Consider the following 22,446-nt stretch of genomic DNA (forward strand, 5'->3'; position numbering starts at 1 on the left):
AGTTTCATGATCAATGATTCTATTGCATTACAAGTCATTACAATAATGTACAATGAGACAAGAACCTTAGCCAGAAAACTTCTGGTTAAAGAGAAGAACCAAGGCTTCTTCTCGACCTTCAAAGTGAGAGTTCAAAGTTGCTTATCAAACTGTTATTTTCTTTGTTACTGCATTTGCTTTGTGAATGGGGAGAGGGAAGGTAATGTTCTTCTACAATCCTGTATTTCTAAGGGCTTCATATTTCTCAGAATGCAGATAAAGAAAAACGCTGGCTAAAAACAGGTACGTAGATAGAAACTAAAAAGAATAAGCATCACAAATCGTTGCAAAAATCAACTGCAAGCAACTTTACTCACAGATTTATAATTCTGCAGAAGAGTTGATTCAGAATTTATTTTCAACTCAACTCGTACATCAGCAAAGCAACTCAGAGTACCACTTCTTTAAAATTCAGCATCAAAGAATGACAGAAAAAATTAGGTTGGAAGGGACTTCAATATCATCTAGTGCAGCCTCCTAATCAACATATGGCTAACTTTAAAGTGAGATCAGTTCGTACAGAACAACATATACAATCATAGAATAGTTAGGGTTGGAAAGGACCTTAAGATCATCTAGTTCCAACACCCCTGCCATGGGCAGAGACACCTTACACTAAACCATGCCTCCCAAGGCTCTGTCAAACCCGGCCCTGAACACCACCAGGGATGGAGCAATCACAGCTTCCGTGGGCAACCCATTCCAGTGCCTCACCACCCTTACAGTAAAGAGTTTCTTCCTTAGACCCAATCTAAACTTCCCCTGTTTAAGTTTTAACACATTACACCTTGTACTATCACTGCAGTCATAGAATCATAGAATAGCTAGGGTTGGAAAGGACCTTAAGATCAGCTAGTTCCAACCCCCCTGCCATGGGCAGGGACATCTCACATTAAACCATATCACCCAAGGCCTCATGCAAGCTGGTCCTGAACACTGCCAGGGATGGAACATTCACAACCTCCCTGGGCAACCCATTCCAGTGCCTCACCACCCTAACAGGAAATAATTTCCTCCTTATATCTAATCTAAACTTCCCCTGTTTAAGTTTTAACACATTACCCCTTGTCCTGTCACTACAGTCTCTAATGAAGAGTCCCTCCCCAGCATCCCTATAGGCCCCCTTCAGGTACTGGAAGGCTGCTATGAGGTCTCCATGCAGCCTTCTCTTCTCCAGGCTGAACAGCCCCAACTTTCTCAGCCTGTCTTCATACAGGAGGTGCTCCAGTCCCCTGATCATCCTCGTGGCCCTTCTCTGGACTTGTTCCAACAGTTCCATGTCCTTTTTATGCTGAGGACACCAAATGTACACAATACTCCAAGTGAGGTCTCATGAGAGCAGAGTAGAGGGGCAGGATCACCTCCTTCGACCTGCTGGCCACGCTCCTTTCGATGCAGCCCAGGATACGGTTGGCTTTCTGGGCTGCAGGTGCACAATGCCAGCTCATGTTCATTTTCTCATCGACCAACACCCCCAAGTCTTTCTCTGCAGGGCTGCTCTGAATCTCTTCTCTGCCCACCCTGTAGCTGTGCCTGGGATTGCTCTGACCCAGGTGCAGGACCTTGCACTTGGCATGGTTAAACTTCATGAGGTTGGCATCAGCCCAACTCACAAGCGTGTCAAGGTCCCTCTGGATGGCATTCCTTCCCTCCAGGGTATCAACCGAAACACACAGCTTGGTGTTATTGGCAAACTTGCTGAGGGTGCACTCAATCCCACTGTCCATGTCAGCGACAAAGATGTTGAACAAGACCGGTCCCAACACCGATCCCTGAGGGACACCACTCGTTACTGGTCTCCAGCCAGACATTGAGCCATTGACCACAACTCTTTGTGTGCTGCCATCCAGCCAGTTCTTTATCCACTGAGTGGTCAATCCATCTAATTGTTGTCTCTCCAATTTAGAGACAAGGATGTCGCGTGGGACAGTGTCAAACGCTTTACACAAGTCCAGGTAGATGACATCAACTGCTCTACCCCTGCCCATCAGTTCTGTAGCCCCATCAAAGAAGGCCACCAAATTGGTCAGGCAGGATTTCCCCTTAGTGAAGTCATTCTGGCTGTCACCAAGCGCCGTGTTGTTTTTCATGTGCCTTAGTCAATCTCTGAAAATTTCCAAAGATGAAGACTCAGCAGCTTCCCTAAGCAACCTGTTACAATGTCATTGTGAATTGTTTTTTCCTTATGAAGTCAAAATGTCCCTTTGCTGCAAGCTGCGAGTACTGCTACCTTTCCTTTGTTATGTCAGTGCACCTCTGAGAAGATTGTGGCTCTATAAACTCCCAACACCACAGATTACAACCCAGGCCACATATCAGAACATACAACTTTTACAGAAAAATGTTTAAGTCAACAATTATACACAAGAATCAGCTCATATGATATTTGCCCTTATTTGCATTAATAATTTGCCCATAACAACTGAAAAAAAAAAACAACTCTCCCCTTAGTCTATTGATTTCTTGTATTTTGCAAAAGATTCCTCTTATGCTACTTCATATTCCTAATTCTGATAAGAACAGAAAAGCAATGTTCCACATTAAAAACAAAGACTCCTGACAATCCAGAAAGCTCTCAGGAAGTATCCCACATATGTGGAAAAATACCAGGAATAACATTTTCCGAGGTTCTAGACATCTGGACTGTAAAGAAAATAAGTACTAAAGAAGCATGATACTTTCTCAAAGGAAAGCCTCCCCAGCTACTTCACCATCAAACCCCATTATGGGCATCAGTGGAGGCACAAGAGAAAAAAAATATATAGAAATAAATACAGAGTAATATACAGAACAATATAATGTATTTCAGAAGGAATGAATACATACATGCATTCACATTCTCCACACTTAGTAATGACGGAGTCAAAATAAACAATTCAAGTCCCGACATCTATCAGTATTCTAAATAAAGAAAATAAGTATATGGGTTTGGTTTCTTGGGTGGGGTTTTTTGAGACTACAAGAAACTAAATTCATTCTACCTCATAGCCAAAGATCTTGAAGAATAGAGTACATCTTGACTGAGACTTAACATACATTAATAAAATGAATGTAAAGCCTAACACAGAAAATTCAATGTATTTAAAAACATCAGTCGATATTATCTTTTCTCCCTTCCTGGTGACACCACAGACTCTACTCTTCAATGTTGCATTTGATTTTATAAATTGCATATTCCAAATAAAAGAAGTGGGTTCGATTGTTATGTCATTTTTTACTGCTTTTTGCACAAAAGAGTAAGCGGTTATTCAGTACTGCTGTATTTTCCAACAGTAGGCAACAGATAAATTCAAGACTGAATTTGAATCCACTTAACACATGCACAGTACCCTGATGACTGTAGATGAAAGGAAAACTCATGATCCTTGTTAGGTGCTCAGCTAAGTGGTATGTTTTACAAATTGGGCAATTTCTAAAACAGTGTTATTCAAAGCATGTTCATAAAAAGGCAACAAAACCCAAGAATCATTGCTTTACTGTGCAAAATGTACCCAGTTAAGCAAGATGGTCATCAGACAAGCAGCCTCTTAGACAAACACCCAATTATTCTCCTCTTGGTGACAAGAAACAGAATGTGGAACACTGACTTTCATTCTTCCTAAGTCAGGAACATGCACAGATACTGGATAACAAGAACAGCTGCAAGCTAATTTCAATGTGATCCTAAATACTTAACCAAACTACTTTTCTGAAGCCCATGTTATATCTTCACATAGGAACAACAGCTGATCACTTTTCCTGCTATGAGGATTCAGAATCAGTATTCTAAAAATATCAGTATTTATAATCAGTGTTCTAAAAATTTCAAAGCTGCATAACCCATAAAATGTTGTTAAACAAGGGCATTTCTTCTCACAATGAACCCAATTCACTGCTTTCACAGTTGATTAACAGGCAATACACAACCTCCACCTTGTATCAAAATAATGTTATTTAATTCCAGACAGTGGGCTGAGAATCTCATGCCACTTTCTATAAGCAACATTAAATTGCTCTACTTTGTATTTAGGTGGGTAATATTTAATATGTATAAAGATTATAAATAGATTTTAAAAATATAAACAAATAGAAGTATCAAACTTAATTTAGGAAGTTAAAACATAGTGTTTTGAGAAGGGAAATTTCAAGGTACATCACCTCCTAAACAGTTTTCCTACTTAGTATTTCAAGGAAGAAAACCCACTTCTACAGGATTATATAACCCTGGTATATGTAAAAACCCACTTCTGCAGGGTGAATATAAAAAAAAAAAACCCACCACAAAAAAACAACAATAACAAAAACACCGCCACTCTTAGCAAAGTTCTCTCACTTCATGAAGAATATTCTAACTACCAAACGATGGCTTGGTTTCAAGCACGGTGACAACCCTTCCAGCCTCATCGCGATTTCCCCACATCTCCCGATCCCCGAAGCCCCAGCCGCCCTTGCGAGAGAGCTGCTGACGTGGCGGGGGGACCTTAGCACGGTGACGCCGGGAGATTTAAAAGCGGCTTAAACTCGCTACTAGCATTCAGTCAGCTGATCGGACCTAGCCTAGCTACAGCCGCAGCCGGCACGCTTCAGCGACGCGAGGGTCAACGGAGATGAGGAAAATCAGAGGGGATAGCGCAGAGACATCGCGATTCCCGACATCTCCCGATCCCCGAAGCCCCAGCAGCCCTTGCGAGAGAGAGGCTGACGTGGCGGGGGGCGTTCCCACGGTGACGGCGACCACCCCCCTGCCCCTTGCCTTGAAAAAGCCTTTGAGAGGGCAGCGACGTGTCACTGCCCGCCAGGCGCAGGGAGGAGCAAGCAGGTAGTGTTGCTGGTGTCCCAGACTGCTGACCAATATGGTCGCCTCCAGAAAGAGAGCTTGCAGTAAGGTGACTGCAGCAACTCAGACAGAGACCCCGTCCCAGACCGTGGCTGTTCAGGTCTCTGGGTGCAGGGAGTGCCAGAGCCTGCTGCTGCTGGGGGAGGGAGGACAGCATTCCACCTGCGTGAGGTGTGAGCAGGTAGAAGATCTGCTTAGCCTGGTGGCAAGACTTAAGGAGGAGGTTGAGACGCTGAGGACCATCAGGGAGTGTGAAAGGGAGATCGACTGGTGGAGTAACTCCCTGGCGGGCCAGTCGGAACGGTTCCAGGGAGATACCCCCCAAAAGGGGAAGGACCCCCTGCCCCCTCACACAGAGGGGGATGGCCCGAGACAGCCCCTGCCCTGTAGCTGTTGCACAGAGGTAGGGGACCAAAAAGACTATGAGGGTTGGAAGCGAGTTCCAGTTCGGCATTGTGGGCAGCCCTCCTCCCTTCCTGCCCTGCTTCCCCAGGTGTCCCTCTGTAATAGGTTTGAGGCCCTGGATCTTGAAGGAGAGGTAGGTGAGGATGTGGTGCAAGGCCAGCCTACAAGGCCACACAGGAAAAGGGGGTCGACTTTGCACCTCAAGACTGCCTCTGATAAGAAAGAAAGAAGGGTCATTGGAGTAGGGGATTCCCTTCTGAGAGGAACAGAGGGCCCGATATGCAGAGTTGACCCTCATCATAGGGAAGTGTGTAGTCTGCCTGGAGCCCGGATCAGGGATATCACCAGGGTGTTCCCCATACTGGTGCACCCAACAGACTACTACCCGCTGCTGGTCTTCCAGACAGGTGGGGAGGAAGCTGCTTCCCACAGTCTGAGGGAGATGAAGAAAGACTACAGGGCCTTGGGGCGGATGGTGAAAGAGTCTGGGGCTCGAGTGATCTTCTCCTCACTCCTTCCATTTTCCATTGATGATGTGGGACGGAATGGGAAAATTCAGTTCATAAACAATTGGCTTTGAGACTGGTGCTGCAGGCAGGGCTTTGGATTCTTTGATAACAGCTGGTTTCATAGGGCACCAGTCTGGACAATGACAAGTGGGAAAGGTATACTCACAGAGGCAAAAGGATGCTGGGGCACGAATTAGCAGGGCTCATTTGGAGAGCTTTAAACTAGATTCGAAGGGGGATGGGGTTGTAGCTGGGCTTGCCCCAGTGGGGCAGCACTCCAGAACTGATGAAGACTGGGAGGCCTCCCATAATCCTAGGGTGAAATTGGTGTGCTCAGCTCGCTCCCTGGAATGTCTGTACACCAATGCACGCAGCATGGGAAATAAGCAGGAGGAGTTGGAAACCTGTGTTAAGTCAGGAGACTATGATCTGGTGGCAGTTACAGAGATGTGGTGGGACAGCTCACATGACTGGAATATAGTCATGGAGGGCTATGTCCTTTTCAGGAAAGACAGACCAGCCAGGCGGGGTGGTGGGGTTGCTCTTTATGTGCGGGAGCAACTACAGTGCACCGAGTTCTGTCCAGGGACAGATGACGAGCGAGTTGAGAGTCTGTGGGTGAGAATTAAGGGGCAGGCTGGCAGGGGGGATACTGTTGTGGGTGTCTGTTACAGACCACCAGATCAGGGTGAGGAAGTTGATGAGGCCTTCTACAGGCAGCTGAGAGCGGCCTCACAGTCACAGGCTGTGGTCGTCGTGGGGGATTTTAACTTCCCTGATGTTTGCTGGAAGGACCACTCGGCAACCCAGCCACAGCCCAGGAGGTTCCTCCAGTGTATGGATGATAACTTCCTCCTGCAAATGGTGGATGAGCCGACCAGGAGAGGAGCACTGCTGGATCTCATCCTCACTAACGGGGAGGGTCTGGTTGAAGCAGTAAGGGTTGAGGACTGCCTTGGTTGCAGCGACCACGAGATGGTGGAATTCAGGATCTTGTGTGGTAGGACCAGTAGAATAGCAAGTAGAATTGCAACCCTGGACTTTGCAGGGCAAACTTTGGCCTTTTCAAGCAATTGCTAGGGGAAATCCCATGGGCAAGGCTGCTTGAAGGTAAAGGGGCCCAAGATAGTTGGTTGGCATTCAAGGATTGCTTTTTCCAAGCTCAAGACTGGAGCATCCTGACACATAGGAAGTCAAGGAAGAGGGCCAGGAGACCTGCATGGCTAAATACGGAATTGCTGGGTATGCTCAAGTGGAAGAGGAGAGATTACAGGTCATGGAAGGAGGGGCTGGCCACTTGGGAGGAATATAAGGCTGCTGCTAGAGGATGTAGGAAGGCAGCTAGGATGACTAAGGCCTCCTTAGAATTAAACCTGGCAAGAGGGGTCAAGGACAGCAGAAAGAGCTTTTTCAAACACATGGCAGATAAAACTAACACCAGAGGCAATGTAGGCCCACTGATGAACGGGATGGGTGCCCTGGTGACAGAAGATACAGAGATGGCAGAGTTACTGAATGCCTTCTTTGTCTACTCTGCCGGAGGCAGTCCTGAAGAGCCCTGTACCCCTGAGACCTTAGATGAAGTCAGGTCCATGGAGGGGTTTGCCTTAGTCGATGAGGAATGGGTTAGAGACCAGTTGAGCAATCTGGACATCCATAAATCCATGGGTCCAGATGGGATGCACCCACGGGTGCTGAGGGAACTGGTGGAAGTCATTGCTAGACCACTCTCCATCATCTTTACCAAGTCTTAGGAAACGGGAGAGGTGCCTGAGGACTGGAGGAAAGCAAATGTCACTCCAGTCTTCAAAAAGGGCAAGAAGGAGGACCCGGATAACTATAGACCGGTCAGCCTCACCTCCATCCCTGGGAAAGTGATGGAACACCTTATCCTTGGTGCCATCTTAAGGCATATCAAGGATAAGAGGGTTATGAGGGGCAGTCAACATGGCTTCACCAAGGGGAAGTCATGCTTGACCAATCTCATAGCCTTTTATGAGGAAATAACACGGTGGATGGATGATGGCAGAGCGGTGGATGGGGTCTACCTTGACTTCAGCAAAGCATTTGACACAGTCTCCCACAGCATCCTCACAGCTAAATTGAGGAAGTGTGGACTGGATGATCAGGTAGTGAGGTGGACTGTGAACTGGCTGAAGGAGAGAAGCCAGAGAGTTGTAGTCTATGGGGCTGAGTCTAGTTGGAGGCCTGTAACTAGTGGAGTGCCTCAAGGGTCAGTACTGGGACCGGTATTATTTAATATATTCATCAACGATTTAGATGAGGGAATTGAGTGTACTATCAGCAAGTTTGCTGATGACACTAAGCTGGGAGGAGTGGCTGACACGCCAGAAGGCTGTGCTGCCATCCAGCGAGACCTGGACAGGCTGGAGAGCTGGGCAGGGAATAACTTGCTGAAATATAACAAGGGAAAGTGTAGAGTCCTGCATCTGGGCAGGAACAACCCCAGGTTCCAGTATAGGTTGGGGAACGACCTGTTAGCAGTGTAGGGGAGAGGGACCTTGGGGTCCTAGTGGATGACAGGATGACCATGAGCCAACACTGTGCCCTTGTGGCCAAGAAGGCCAGTGGCATCCTGGGGTGTATTAGAAGGAGGGTGGTTAGTAGGTCGAGAGAGGTCCTCCTTCCCCTCTGCTCTGCCCTGGTGAGACCACATCTGGAATATTGTGTCCAGTTCTGGGCCCCTCAGTTCAAGAGGGACAGGGACCTGCTGGAGAGAGTCCAGCGCAGGGCAACTAAGATGATTAAGGGAGTGGAGCATCTCCCTTATGAGGAAAGACTGAGGGAGCTGGGTCTCTATAGTTTGGAGGAGACTGAGGGGTGACCTTATAAGTGTCTATAAATATATAAAGGGGGAGTGTCACGAGGATGGAGCCAGGCTCTACTCAGTGGTAAACAATGACAGGACAAGGGGTAATGGGTATAAACTGGAACACAAGAGGTTCCACTTAAACTTGAGAAGAAACTTCTTCTCAGTGAGGGTGACAGAACACTGGAACAGGCTGCCCAGGGAGGTTGTGGAGTCTCCTTTCCTGGAGACATTCAAAACCCGCCTGGACACATTCCTGTGTAACATTATCTAGGTGTTCCTGCTCCGGCAGGGGGATTGGACTAGATGATCTTTTGAGGTCCCTTCCAATCTCTACCATACTGTGACTCCTGTCAAACCACTTCACTGTTTAATTATAGTTACACTTTTACAAATAGAATCCCTATTTGATTATAGTAATCTCTGTGACTCCTGATATTCTTAACTTTCCTGATCATTTTCAGCAGTAAGTGCAGCTAATCCTCTTCTACGTTGATTGTAACTCTCTCCCCCAGCTATCATGGGAGTTTCAGTCATTACTCCCATTTTTCACACTAAACAGACTGCACTTTAATTTTCTGTATCTGTTATTTCTCCTAGATACTGAACACAACTAGGAAAATGTCAGTGGTATGCATAACTTGTGCAAAGGTAGCAAGACTCTTCCACTCATGCTGAACTCTGCACCACCCAGACAGATTTTGACTAGTCTCCATCAGCTGCTGTTCTGTTAATGCTGCCCCAGAAGACCCTGTCAGGACCTAGCTGAGTCTCTTTTAACCCACTTACTGTATCACCATATTTGTTCTTAAATCATACATTAGCGTCAGTCTGAGTACGCAGGCATCTGTATCCATAATATAAAACTATGTATAAACTTCCTTGTGTACCTCTTGAAAGTGAGACTGCATAGAGTGTAAGAAATGAAACTTAATCTTATGCCTAAATAGAGGAGAATGGTCAGTTTCATAAAGACTGCCACAGCAGTCAGACTGAGCTGCTGCCTACAAGTTCTCATCACAGCAATCAGATGGAAATAGCTGTCTTCTCTTTTAGAGAAAATACACTGCTTCTGCATAAAATACTTTTCTGTTCTCCATAAAATCAATATGGGTTATACATCTAGTAAAATTTTAAAAAATGTGTTACATGCCAGGGTATTTCGTTTTGCTAACAAAGCACTTGTCAACTCAGTTTAAATTTTTTTGAGAGCAGACAAGATCTTTACTATCTGTACCCTAAGATTCTACTCATCTTCCACTTTTTTGAAGAAAATATTATACTAATATCACATTAACACAACATACATTTTACTGATATAGAAACAGTATTAGCATAAATTACTGCAGCCTTCCTCCAGTAAAGGAACATGTGCAACAACAAATACATCTTTCACTGTCTTGAATTAAACTTCTTTTAGGGCTGCATTTCTAAACAAATGGGCCAATATGGTCCAGAAAATAAAGTCCTATCCACTGCTATTTCTTCAAAAGATGAAGAGGTCATTGCTTAATGATTTTTTTTTTTTAATTTGGAAGTGTAAACAAGTATCTGCAAACTAGAAAAGCATTTTTCATATTATCAACTCACACTTCTTCAAAATACTTAAAAGTTTTCTTAGCTTTTATCCATTGTGTCCAAGACCTTCAGGATTTAAGTAATGCCTCTACTACCTGGAATTTTACAACACACAATAAGGTTTTCTATAAATAGCACTTTCAAAATTCTTAAGAAACCAAAATATTTTTATGTAATTGTTGTTTCAGTTAAATGTCTCCTATCATCTTAGAACATTTTGGAATTACCTATCTTTACATCCAACAAAGATTCCATTCTTATGGCTGAGAAGACTTTCTTGGTGCATCTAACTCTAACAAAGCAGCACTTAAAAAATATATAAAACTAATCAAAACAGATTTGTATTACTACAATAGGTGTACCTTCTCTGCCTGAATGTAAGTGATCACTGCACAAGAAAAGCATGTAAATGAAGAAATTACCTAAGAACCAGCAGCTGACCAGTTTACCACCTTCTCAATCTAAATACATGATGTTCCATAGATCTTTGTCTTTTGTATGGATATAAAAATTACCATTTATGTTTTATGAATTACCAGCTACAAAACGTTCCATGTAGGTTTGGATGATTAGAAACTGCCAGAACCAAGCTACACATAAAATATATTTTATACATCTTTCTAATAATTTTATGTTCTCTTCGCAGGTATTTTTTTTAAAGTAAGATTTTATGATCAAAAAGAAAACATTTTTCTCATATACTTTAAGATACATCTATATCACATCTATACGTGTAACATTAAATCTCCTGTCTCTCTATTAAGAGGTGTTTGATCAAAAATCTAGCATTATAGAGAAAGGTTAACAGAAGCTACATATTTAGGAATCACCTTTAACACAATCTTACCTCCAACTGGGCATACTGAGTTAATACTAGAGAAATGGCTCTGATTCAAAAAAGCAATTAAGTGCATGTTTCATACAAAACAAGTCAGGCATTCCCAAAGGACAACTGAACCAAACAAATTGATTTCAAAGAAGCCTTACAGTAGTTCCTTCAAATTATCTTTGTGTTCCCAACTCATTAAACTTCTCATAATGAATCATTACAATCATCTTCTGTTTTATTCAAATAAGCCTTATGTACTTTATCGTCTTTTCCTTTAAAATAAAAGAATGTGTTACTGTGATTTCTTTACATCACAGATCTCACATATTTCAAGACATTTTTAGCTTAAAAATAAGAAAAAATTCTACTTAGTTTTTCAGTAAAGCTTATTGTTGTGAAGCAACTGTACCACATCTGTTTTGTTTAGGCAGCTGAAACAAACAGATAAATGAAATAATCTTTCATAATAATTTTTACTTGCCATGACTTGGGCTCCCCAAAATGGAGGTAATTAATACTGTAGAGATCCATGTCTTCTGTGTGCCATGCAAATGTTGTTTTCCACATACCAAAATAAAGATATGGCGTATTTACACCTTCAATAGAAATTCCACATTCTTTGACAACATCCAATATTGTGTTAAGATGGGCAATATTCCATTCCTCAATACCCTGAAAAAGGTAAATAATAAACGTATTAATACATCAATAAGTAATGCAATTCTTCACTGAGACTCTTGTATATAGATGAACACCTGAACTAGCTCTTAAAAAGACTGTATATTAATACAAATGTGTAAGCATGTTAAAAGACAGCTGAAGTTACCAGAAAAGATTTCTCTTGACCTTAATAAGATTTACAGCAAGTTCTAACAGATGTTCAGAGCAGAGAACATAAAGAGTTCATATCTGCTTAACACTTAATAGAGATCAAACCTAACATTGATTGAAACAGCATACACAATAGAAGTAATAGCTGCAGACAAAAAACTTTGAGTTGACAGCTGGAAGCCACTAAGTTCTACTGGTCCTATCTATGCTTTTTAATTATTTACAGAGTAATACTAAATAGCATGAAAAATTGTTTTATAATTTACATGCATAAATTTACCATTTCTCTGAAAAGCACAGAAACTAAAACCATTATATCACTTCAGAGGTATTTCTAACCATAATTACATACTGCAGAAGAAATAAACCACAGAAGAAACCTACTTATTTCATGGGATTTCAGCTTTTTCTTACATTATTGCCCATACAATTTGTACATTAAAAGCCATTCAGAAAGCCATAGGTGTAGATTTTCTTGTATTTCATATTCATCCACAGAGTGCAATTCTAATTTCAGGTAATACAGCACGTAACAAAGATCAAAGCTACAAAACTGAGGAGAAAAAGATTAGACTTCATTACAACAACAATTATTAGTACCTCCAGGGAAGACATTAGCTGGTGCCTCAACAGTCAGAAAAAAAAAGAAATATTATCTGAACTGTTACAAAATAAATGCAGGGAAGTTTCTTTATCAGGAAGACAGCCCTTAAACATGTCCTTAATTGTAAACTGTTCCACACCCCCATCACTGGACTCTCTACAGTTCTGGGAATCTTACTCAACTTTGAGAACAAATAGATGGCAGACTGCAATCCTGATGCAGCTGATTAAGAGACACCTTGACATTCAGTAGTTGGGCCAGTAGTGAAGTAAAAATATAGGTTAAAGCAAGAAGTAATGACCATTTATTACTCACAGTTTTCATTTTCCTTGGTTTTGATTTTCATGTATGCAGCAACTATAATCGATACACAAAATCATAACTTCTGTATGAATCCTACCTGATCAATTTGGTAGCCTTCTATGATGGGGCTACAGAACTGATGACAGGGGTAGAGCAGTTGATGTCATCTACCTGGACTTGTGTAAAGCGTTCAACACTGTCCCACACGACATCCTTGTCTCTAAATTGGAGAGACATCAATTTGATGGATGGACCATTCAGTGGATAAAGAACTGGCTGGATGGCCGCACACAAAGAGTTGTGGTCAATGGCTCAATGTCCGGCTGGAGACCAGTAACGAGTGGCGTCCCTCAGGGATCGGTGTTGGGACCGGTCTTGTTCAACATCTTTGTTGCTGACATGGACAGTGGGATTGAGTGCGCCCTCAGCATGTTTGCCGATGACACCAAGCTGTGTGGTTCGGTTGATATGCTGGAGGGAAGGAATGCCATCCAGAGGGACCTTGACATGCTTGTGAGTTGGGCTGATGCCAACCTCATGATGTCTAACCATGACAAGTGCAAGGTCCTGCACCTGGGTCAGAGCAATCCCAGGCAGAGCTACAGGGTGGGCAAAGAAGAGATTCAGAGCAGCCCTGCAGAGAAAGACCTGGGGGTGTTGGTTGATGAGAAAATGTACATGAGCTGGCAGTGTGCGCCTGCAGCCCAGAAAGCCAACCATATCCTGGGCTGCGTCGAAAGGAGTGTGGCCAGCAGGTCGAAGGAGGTGATCCTGCCCCTCTACTCTGCTCTCGTGAGACCTCACCTGGAGTATTGTGTGCAGTTCTGGTGTCCTCAACATAAAAAGGACATGGAACTGTTGGAACAAGTCCAGAGAAGGGCCACGAGGATGATCAGGGGACTGGAGCACCTCCTGTATGAAGACAGGCTGAGAAAGTTGGGGCTGTTCAGCCTGGAGAAGAGAAGGCTGCATGGAGACCTCATAGCAGCCTTCCAGTACCTGAAGGGGGCCTATAGGGATGCTGGGGAGGGACTCTTCATTAGAGACTGTAGTGACAGGACAAGGGGTAATGTGTTAAAACTTAAACAGGGGAAGTTTAGATTGGATATAAGGAGGAAATTCTTTCCTGTTAGGGTGATGAGGCACTGGAACGGGTTGCCCAGGGAGGTTGTGAATGCTCCATCCCTGGCAGTGTTCAGGACCAGCTTGCATGAGGCCTTGGGTGATATGGTTTAGTGTGAGATGTCCCTGCCCATGGCAGGGGGGTTGGAACTAGATGATCGTAAGGTCCTTTCCTACCCTAACCACTCTATGGTTCTAAGTTCAACCTTCTCAATGAACATGCACTTCTGACTGCCTGCTATGGTTATTTCACATGCTAAGAAAAACCATCTGTAAATTATCTGTGACTTTTAGAAAGGAGTGAATGAGTTTTACAGAATTAGTTTATTCCTAACAGCAATTTTTGTTCTTTTTTTAAAATTGAAGAAATTTAATATGATGATCTTTATCACAGAAAAAAACCTAAACACTGAAATGAACTCAAGTAATAGATGCTGGTAAAATTTACACCTTTCAAATCTAAAAATCCTAATCATCAGCAAGGGAGACCTATAAAATATAGAATTTGAATACCCAATTTTAACTAATTATTCCTCAAATTAATTTGTAGATTTTCTTTTTTAAAATCACATAACATTTATCTTTGCACACAAATAGTGCAGTCAATTTGGAGAAACAAATTAATACAGCAAAATAGAAGGAATTATTCAACCCTGTAGGCACAGATGCACATTCAGTGTTAGAAGACAGCAATACAACAGATTCAAATTAATTGTTAATCTAGGCAGCACACTCTTGGACAGTGAGTAAGCACACAAACAGTATAAACAGAGCAACACTCCCCCAGAATACCCTTCCAGCATGCAGCAATTTACAGACTGAAGGTTTCTCCAGACAGAGGTGTTACCCTTCTGCTTTACATACCCTGGGGGCTTTTTTCCAATTTATTCATCCAGTCACCTCCTTTAATCCATGTGAATTTTTAGCAACTGTAACATCCTGAAATTTTACTCTTCTCTTACTAAAAATTGACAATTTTTTTTTTTTAAACACCACATCTCACCTTTTCACATTCTGTGAGTCAAGTCACAACTAGTCACCAAGAAAGCTGCCACTGGTTTGTCCCTGAACCAAAAGTAAATTCTCCCATGCAGAACAATCCTAGGAGAAAATGGTTTTACAGTACTAAACATAACAAATACACAAACCACAACCTCTACACTCTAGATGCATAACCTATTTCCAATTCCTAGAGGCTATTTTGGACAAGTAGTCTTAGCTCAAAAGGAAATATTATATGAAACATACTGAAATGCCAAAATCAGACTGATTCATTTCCTAGAATCCCTGAGCGTAAAAAAAAAAAAAAAAAAAACACACACACAAACAAAACCAATTAGTTTTATATTTATGCCTAAACTGTTAAAAGTAATTATTACAAATCAGTACTAAAGAAAGTACTTTCTCTCACAAGCATATGGGGGTTTAATATTCCAAAACATTAAGTAAAATTCTTACATGAATTGTAAACTAAAATAGTAATTCTAACTTTTCCAATAGCTATACAACTGTTTTTAAACTTTACAGTTACAATGCACACTGAAAAGATCACAGGAACTGTAAAAGAGCAGTTTAATAAGTCAATATGTAACAATACTTTCCAGAATGCAAGTACATCTTAGCAGAATATGTTATATTTAATAACCATTATTACAACATCAGTACAAATATTACTTGACCATGATGTGTAGCTGGTAGCTTCTCACAAAAAGCCATTTAGACATTATAATCTCTTCAATGTTATAAAAATACAAAATATTTATACTGCTCAGAATATCAGAATAATATCAGAATACTGTAATAACTTCAAGGGAAAGCGTAAAGGAAGTATTTCTAGTATATCCACATTTTTCATGGCAAATTCTTCAAAGAATACCTGTCATCTTTGACAACTGTACCACACAATCCTTCAACAGGAAAAAAAGCTGGAAAATAACATTTTTCTTTCTTTACTTGAACAGAGGAATACAAGCTTGAAACATCTTACCATCTATGGTCATTGCTATGCAAATGAGACTTACCTTGTATTTCTTCAGAGAAACATTGTAGTTTATAAAGAAAACCATTATTCAAATCTTCACTAATACTGTAGGTGACTCAAACTTACCGTAAATTACCATCAATACTTTTTTTAACTTTGAACAAGCTTTTAATGCAATGTGAAGATAAAATGAGACACTTCACAAGCCATGATCAAATATCTGAACATGTGCACAGTTTAGAAGCTGACCCATTCTTCTCATAAAGACACAAAAGAAAAATGTAGCCTTCAGTATACCAGTAAAAAGTAAAGCTCAAGGTTTAAGCAGGGACCTCTTTGCAGATAAGAATAAAATAGGCTCTAAATGAACTTATTTTTTATTCATTTCCTTTTACTAAAATACTTACAATACTGACACAACACTATCCCTTGCACTTTACAAATAGGCCAACAGTGGAGTGTATTCTATATTTATAATCATGATTTATGTATGTATTCATTAGTATACACAATACTTTATCAGTGTTTAATTTTTTCTGTGATTATCTCATGGACACATTTCAATATTAACCTGGCAAACAACACATCTGTTCTACAACTAGAATCAAAAAGTCCCTAGGGCTGACTGTAACAACTCAAATAATAAAGAGGAGTAAAAAAACTAATCAAGAGATTGTGAAAAGGAGTAGGAGAAACATAGAAAGTTGTGCTTGGTCACCCACTCCTCTCTACACACCAATGAATATAATAAAAACATTTGCAGGTTTTTATTACATCCTCAAAGTGCATAAAACACAGAGAGTAAAATGCTATGAACAAAACCTCTGCACCATAAACACACAGATTAAGAGATACAAACTATTACCATAATTTGATCTGCTTTTTAATTTTCAGCACCCTTTCAGATATAGCCACTGCTACGCAGTAGCTTTTGTAGGGTACAGAGAAAGACAGAAACAATTACACTCTCTTTGGAAATGCACACTAGAACCAAATATGTAAATGAAGGAATGCTCACACTGATCTCAACTATGAGAAGATCATAGGGAAAGGATGTATCACATAGAAACACAGAATCATAGAATCATTTAGTTTGGAAAAGAAGCTTAAGATCACTGAGTCTGACTGTTAACCTAGCACTGCCAAGTCCACCACTAAATCAGGTGCCTAAGCGTCACATCTACGTATCTTTTAAATATGCCCAGAGATGGGGACTCAACCACTTCCCTGGGCAGCCTGTTCTAATCCTTGACAACCCTTTCAGTGACAACATTTTCCCTAATATCCAATCTAAGCCAGCCCCGGTGCAACTTGAGGCCATTCTCTCTTGTCCTGTCATTTGGGAGAACAACACCCCCCTTGCTACAATCTCCTTTCAGGTTGTTGCAGAGAACAGTTAGGTCTCCCCTAAGCCTCCTTTTCTTCAGGCTGAACAACCCCAGTTCCCTCAGCCAGTCCTCACCAGACTTGTTCTCCAGATCCTTCACCGGCTTTGCTGTTCTTCTTTGGATATGCTCCAGTACCTCAGTTCCTAAAACTGACCACAGTATTTGAGATATAAACCCACCAGTGCCAGTACACGGGAATGATCACTGCCCTGGCCCTGCTGGCCACACAATTGCTGATACAAGCCACGATGCCATTGGCCTTCTTGGCTGCCTGGGCACAAGGTGGCTCATGTTCACCTCTGTCAGTCAGCACCCCCAGGTTCTTTTCCACGAAGCAGCTTTCCAGCCACTCTTCCCCAAGCCTGGAGCATTGCATGGGGTTGTTGTGACCCAAGTACTGGACCCAGCATTTTGCCTTGTTGAACCTCATATCATTGGCCACAGCCCATTGATCCAACCTGTCCAGATCCCTCTGCAGCCTTCTTATCCTTCAGGTGATCAACATTCCCACCCAAATTGCTGTCATATGCAAACACCCAATCCCCTCGTCCAGATTACTAGTAAAGATATTAATGAGACCTGGCCCCAGTTCTGAGCCCTACAGCTCAGAAACACCACTTGGGACCAGCCAACAGCTGGATTTAACTCGATTCACCGCCACATATTGGGCTCAGACATATAGCCAGATTTTTACCCAGCAAAGAACAGACACATCCAAGCCATAAGCAGCCAGTGTTTCCAGGAAAATGCTGTGGGAAACCATGCCAAGGGCATTACTAAAGCCTAGGTAGACAACATCCACTGCCTTTCCCTCATCCATGCAGAACTTCCTACATTAAAAAAAAAAAAAAAAAAGTAAATAAATAGAGTTCATGTCCCTTCATAAAGCTATGTACAACTGTACATCCTTGTCCTGGGTTCAGCTGTAGCAGTTATTTTTCTCCTTCTTAATAGCTGGTGTAGTGCTGCATTTTTGATTTTGGCCTGAGACCAATGCTGATAACACACCAATGTTTTAGTTGTTGCTCAGCAGTTCTTACCCCGATCGAGGACTTTTCAGTCTCTCATGCTTTGTCAGCGAGGAGGGGTACAGGAACCCAGGAGGAAGCAGAGACAGGCCACCTGACCCAAACTAGCCAAAGGGGTATTCCATACTACAGAACATCATGCCCAGTATATAAACTGGGAGGAGTTACTCAGAAGGCCCAGATCACTGCTCAGGTAGGGCTGGGTATTGGTTGGCAGATGGTGAGCAATTGTATTGTGCATCACTTGTGTTTATTGTTTTTTCCCTTTCCTTTTAGTTTTATATTCTCTTCCATTTTTATTTCCCTTATCATTATTATTATTATTATTGGTGGCAGCAGTAGTGATCTGTGTTATACCTTAGTTACTGGACTGTTCTTATCTCAACCTGTGGGAGTCGCATCCTTTTGATTCTCTTCCCCATCCCTCTGGGAGCAGGGCGGGGGAAGAGGAGGAAGTGAGCGAGAGGCTGCATGGTTCTGAGCTACTGGCTGCGCTTAAACCATGACAGCTTTGTGGTTTGTTGTTCCCTAGCTTGGTCTCAGGTGCCAAAAGTCATGCTATCCTCATTTCCCTCTTCCCTTTTTATGGGTGCTGAGCCATCTTGTGTAGGTCATGCTTTGCCAAGAAAGGCTGGACCAACTGATCCTTGAGGTCCCTACCAGCTTTCTTGGACCCCTCTTTCCTCCAGGGCCTTATCCCATCGGACTCTTCCAAGCTCTGAAGAGTCCAAAGTCTGCTCTCCTGAAAACCAGGGCTGTAGTCCTGCTTTCTGTCTTGACACCTCTTCTTAAGACCCTAAACCCCACTATTCATGGTCACCACAGCCAAGGCTGCCTTCAATCTTCAAATCTACAACAAGTCCTTCCTGGAGTATGAGGTCCAGAAGACAGCTTTGCTCAGGAATTTCTCAGTGAAGCTCCCCAGAGTCTTCAATTGCTTATGCTTGCTACTCTCCTGTAGCCTGTAGTTAAGGTACAACTCAGATGCCATCCCTAACTCACTTCATAGTGAAATACAAACTCTGGATATACTGCTTTAAAGTGCTGCTTTAAAAATCAAGTTAGCTACTCTACCAAGGGATACAGCAGGAAATTCGAGTGTATCTGTCTTAAGGGTTAATATTACATTAGAGTTGTACCTACTATGTAGCAAAAATAACCAAATGTTAGCCTACAAACACCACTGAATCCACCAGTCTTATATTACTAATCAGATAATTCACCACATTTTAAGACATGGGAGAAGGCAGGGATTAGGAACTGTCTCACCACAAGAAATAAAGAGAAGGAAAAGGGAAGTAAAGTGATGCAAAGAAAGGAGCTGAAGAACAGTGGTGAAAGAGGCAAGACAATATTTTCAAGTGCTTTTTTCAACTTTAGCTTTTCTCTACTGAATAGCAAATGCCTTTGATAGCACTAAAGTCGAATGTGTTTTATGACCCATTATAAACATCAGATCAGTTACTTTTCTTTGGAACTTCATTTGAAACCAGGAAGATTTTCTCCATTCCCTAGCTGCTAGATCAGTCCAGGTAGGGGTTTCAAATGTCCTTCCCATCTGTTCATAAAAATAAAATTTCAAACCAATTAAAAAAGAAAAAAAAACAACAAAAAAAAAACACTACGCAGGCTGTCACGGTTACTGTTATAGCTGAACCCAGGACACAGCGAAACAAAAGAGAAGATAAAAAAAGAAAAAAAAAAAAGAGAGGTGGCAAACCAAAAAGTTAAATTGAGCTCCTTGTATCTCATACAAGGAAACAATTTGTGGCTTTGGTAATTGGTGGCTCGATATGAACAACAGCTGGGAATGCCATGGAAGAAGAAGGCCTAACAGTAGTTCACCAGAACAGAGACTGTACAGAAGTAGATGAATCACACTCTTCAATTTACTCACAGGTACAACTGACAGTTAATAAAGAGTTAATAAAGTTATCATATCAGAAAAAAAAATAACACTCTTCCTTCCCCTTCCTCACAGGAATGGTAATCTTTTTCACAACCATTCCACAGGCTAGTCATTTGCAGTCTAAGATGGCTCAAGTTGGCATTACATTGATGCTAACTCAGAAAGACACCTGTCTTGAAATTACATAATTAAAAAAATAATCACTTCTCAATTAAACTTACTCAACAATCACAACTATTAGGTGTAAAAATCCATTCATGAGTCAGTTTTTAAACTCTAGCTAATGAGACTATATATAAATATGACATTATAAACTCTTTCAGGAATGTTAATTTTCACTCAAGTCCAGGTGACCTTATAGCAACAGAAAGATATAACCTTGAACATATATCTAATAATGTTTATAATCTCAATATAAATAATGATCCTTTAAATCTGTTCCTTAGTGCACTGCTTTTTCTTGAGTCACCTACCTTGTCATTCTCCTACAAAGCACTGTAATTAAATGTAACAGCAATTAAAATACGTAGAGCACTGAGTAATATTTCAAGCAAACATTCAACTATCTTAGATTTATTTTCTATAAAGCTCTATACAGTCTACAGAACATTTGTTCTGATAGGTTATTTCCTTATTCATAAAGAACCAGTGTTCAAAACTGTCAAATAACCATAAATACATTCTAAATACACAACAGAAATTCTGAAATAATCCAAATATGATGAGGCTTACTTCTAAATCATTGATAGTAGCTGTCAAGCTTTAAAGCATGCATTTAGCTTCATGGGTTTTGTTTCTGTTGTTTGATTTTTGGTTTTGGGTTGTTTTTTTTTTCTTTTTTTGCTGTTCCAGATGATATTAGACAGTAACTTTGTCCCATATTCCAAACCCCCAGCATCTGTCATACTCTTATCTAAAAAAACAAACACTGCTACATGATCAATGATTTCTCTGGCACAATGCCACTGTGCTGGATTCACAAATAATATCGTTTCTTAAATAATATACATAGTAAAAAGTAAGGCTTCATCATGCTTCAGACACAGATGCCTCAATGCAAAACTGAACATCACCATGTGGGAAAGAATACATACTTGGTAAACTTTTAACCTAAAGCATAAGGACTTGCAGCACAGCAGCATTTCTCACTAATTTTGATAGCCTAAGTACATGTACACATCACAGTTTCACTAAGTTCCTGGTGGTTTTCTATGTGGAATTCTGCCAGGTATTTCCGTTTCCGTGTTAAATGCAACATCTGTAACACACTGTTTTCTATCAAATGCATCTTGGAAAAAAAACAATCATTTGATTTTATCACAAACAGGCTATGACAACAAATTAATCCCACCATGCCCTTTCTGCTGTATGTTGCCCAAAACAGAGAGATTGTGCTCATCTCCTTTCCCGGAATAATGACAATCCTGAAGGTAACTGAATGCAGACCTAAGGATAACCACTAACTCGAAACAGTGTAAAAGATCTTTTCTTAGCACAATCTTCACGCGTGAAGACACGGGAAGTATTGGTTGTGCAAGTGCACCATCTGCTGGCCAAAAATTAACTTCGGCAAAAATACTCTAAGAAAAAATACTTCCATCAGCATCATTCTCATACCCAGTTTGGTACCAGGGATTTTTCCCTTTTTTGTTCCTCTGAACCCCACTGGGCTGCTACATTAACTGAGCAGTCTGTTTACACACTTTCCTTTCTATTCCTTTCACTGATATTTCTCCTTTATTGTTTATTTTTAAATAACACCCAATCATAGGTATTCAGGGGTTCTTTATTCTTTTACCTTTTTCTCACCCACTACTTTATTTCCCACTCCCTGCAACTTTCAGTGCTTCCTTTGTCTCCTCTTCCTAGACACATAACACCTGAGTTAGAATTACTGAATTCTGCTCTTCCCACTTCACTTGCTGCTTCCTCAGCCTCCCAGTCTAATGACAGACCAATCCTATGAGAAGGAAATCTCTGACCTTCTCTTTGACCAGTCAATACTTCAAAATTCGATATTACTGCATTCTCTTTTCTTTGGAATTATTGCTCATGCAACAGTAACTTTAAGAAACTAAAAGCCAAAGAAAACAATCAAAGTACACATTTCTAAAATGCTACACCAGAAGGCATTATCTGCCAACATTAAATAAGAAAAAAAGTATCAGAGAAGAAAAAAAGTATCAGAGAAGAAAAAAGGCAGCTTCAATTTCTTGTAAAAAAATCTGCTTTTCCTGTGCCCCATTTCTGATCTCCACAAAGCAACACTGAAGT

The 22,446-nt window shown here is 41.3% G+C and overlaps 1 protein-coding gene across 3 annotated transcripts in view; it reads right to left on the minus strand.

The window, feature by feature from the left end:
• LOC130600640 (lysine-specific demethylase 4C-like) overlaps positions 1-22,446 on the minus strand; it is a 63,290-nt gene that overhangs the window by 17,910 nt on the left and 22,934 nt on the right. For 2 of the 3 annotated variants that reach the window (XM_057412121.1, XM_057412122.1), the window contains exon 5: positions 11,415-11,678. The exons of the other annotated variant lie outside the window; for it this stretch is intronic. In XM_057412121.1, the coding sequence (XP_057268104.1) occupies positions 11,430-11,678 (249 nt within the window). In that variant the 3' untranslated portion in view covers positions 11,415-11,429. Of the gene's footprint in view, positions 1-11,414; positions 11,679-22,446 lie in introns of those variants that run through there. 3 annotated transcript variants of the gene reach the window in all.

The sequence above is a fragment of the Pezoporus wallicus genome, unplaced genomic scaffold (assembly GCF_028554395.1).
Source record: "Pezoporus wallicus isolate ANWC-B61680 ecotype Strahan unplaced genomic scaffold, APGP_CSIRO_Pwel_v1 contig_8119, whole genome shotgun sequence".
Lineage (NCBI taxonomy): Eukaryota > Metazoa > Chordata > Aves > Psittaciformes > Psittacidae > Pezoporus > Pezoporus wallicus.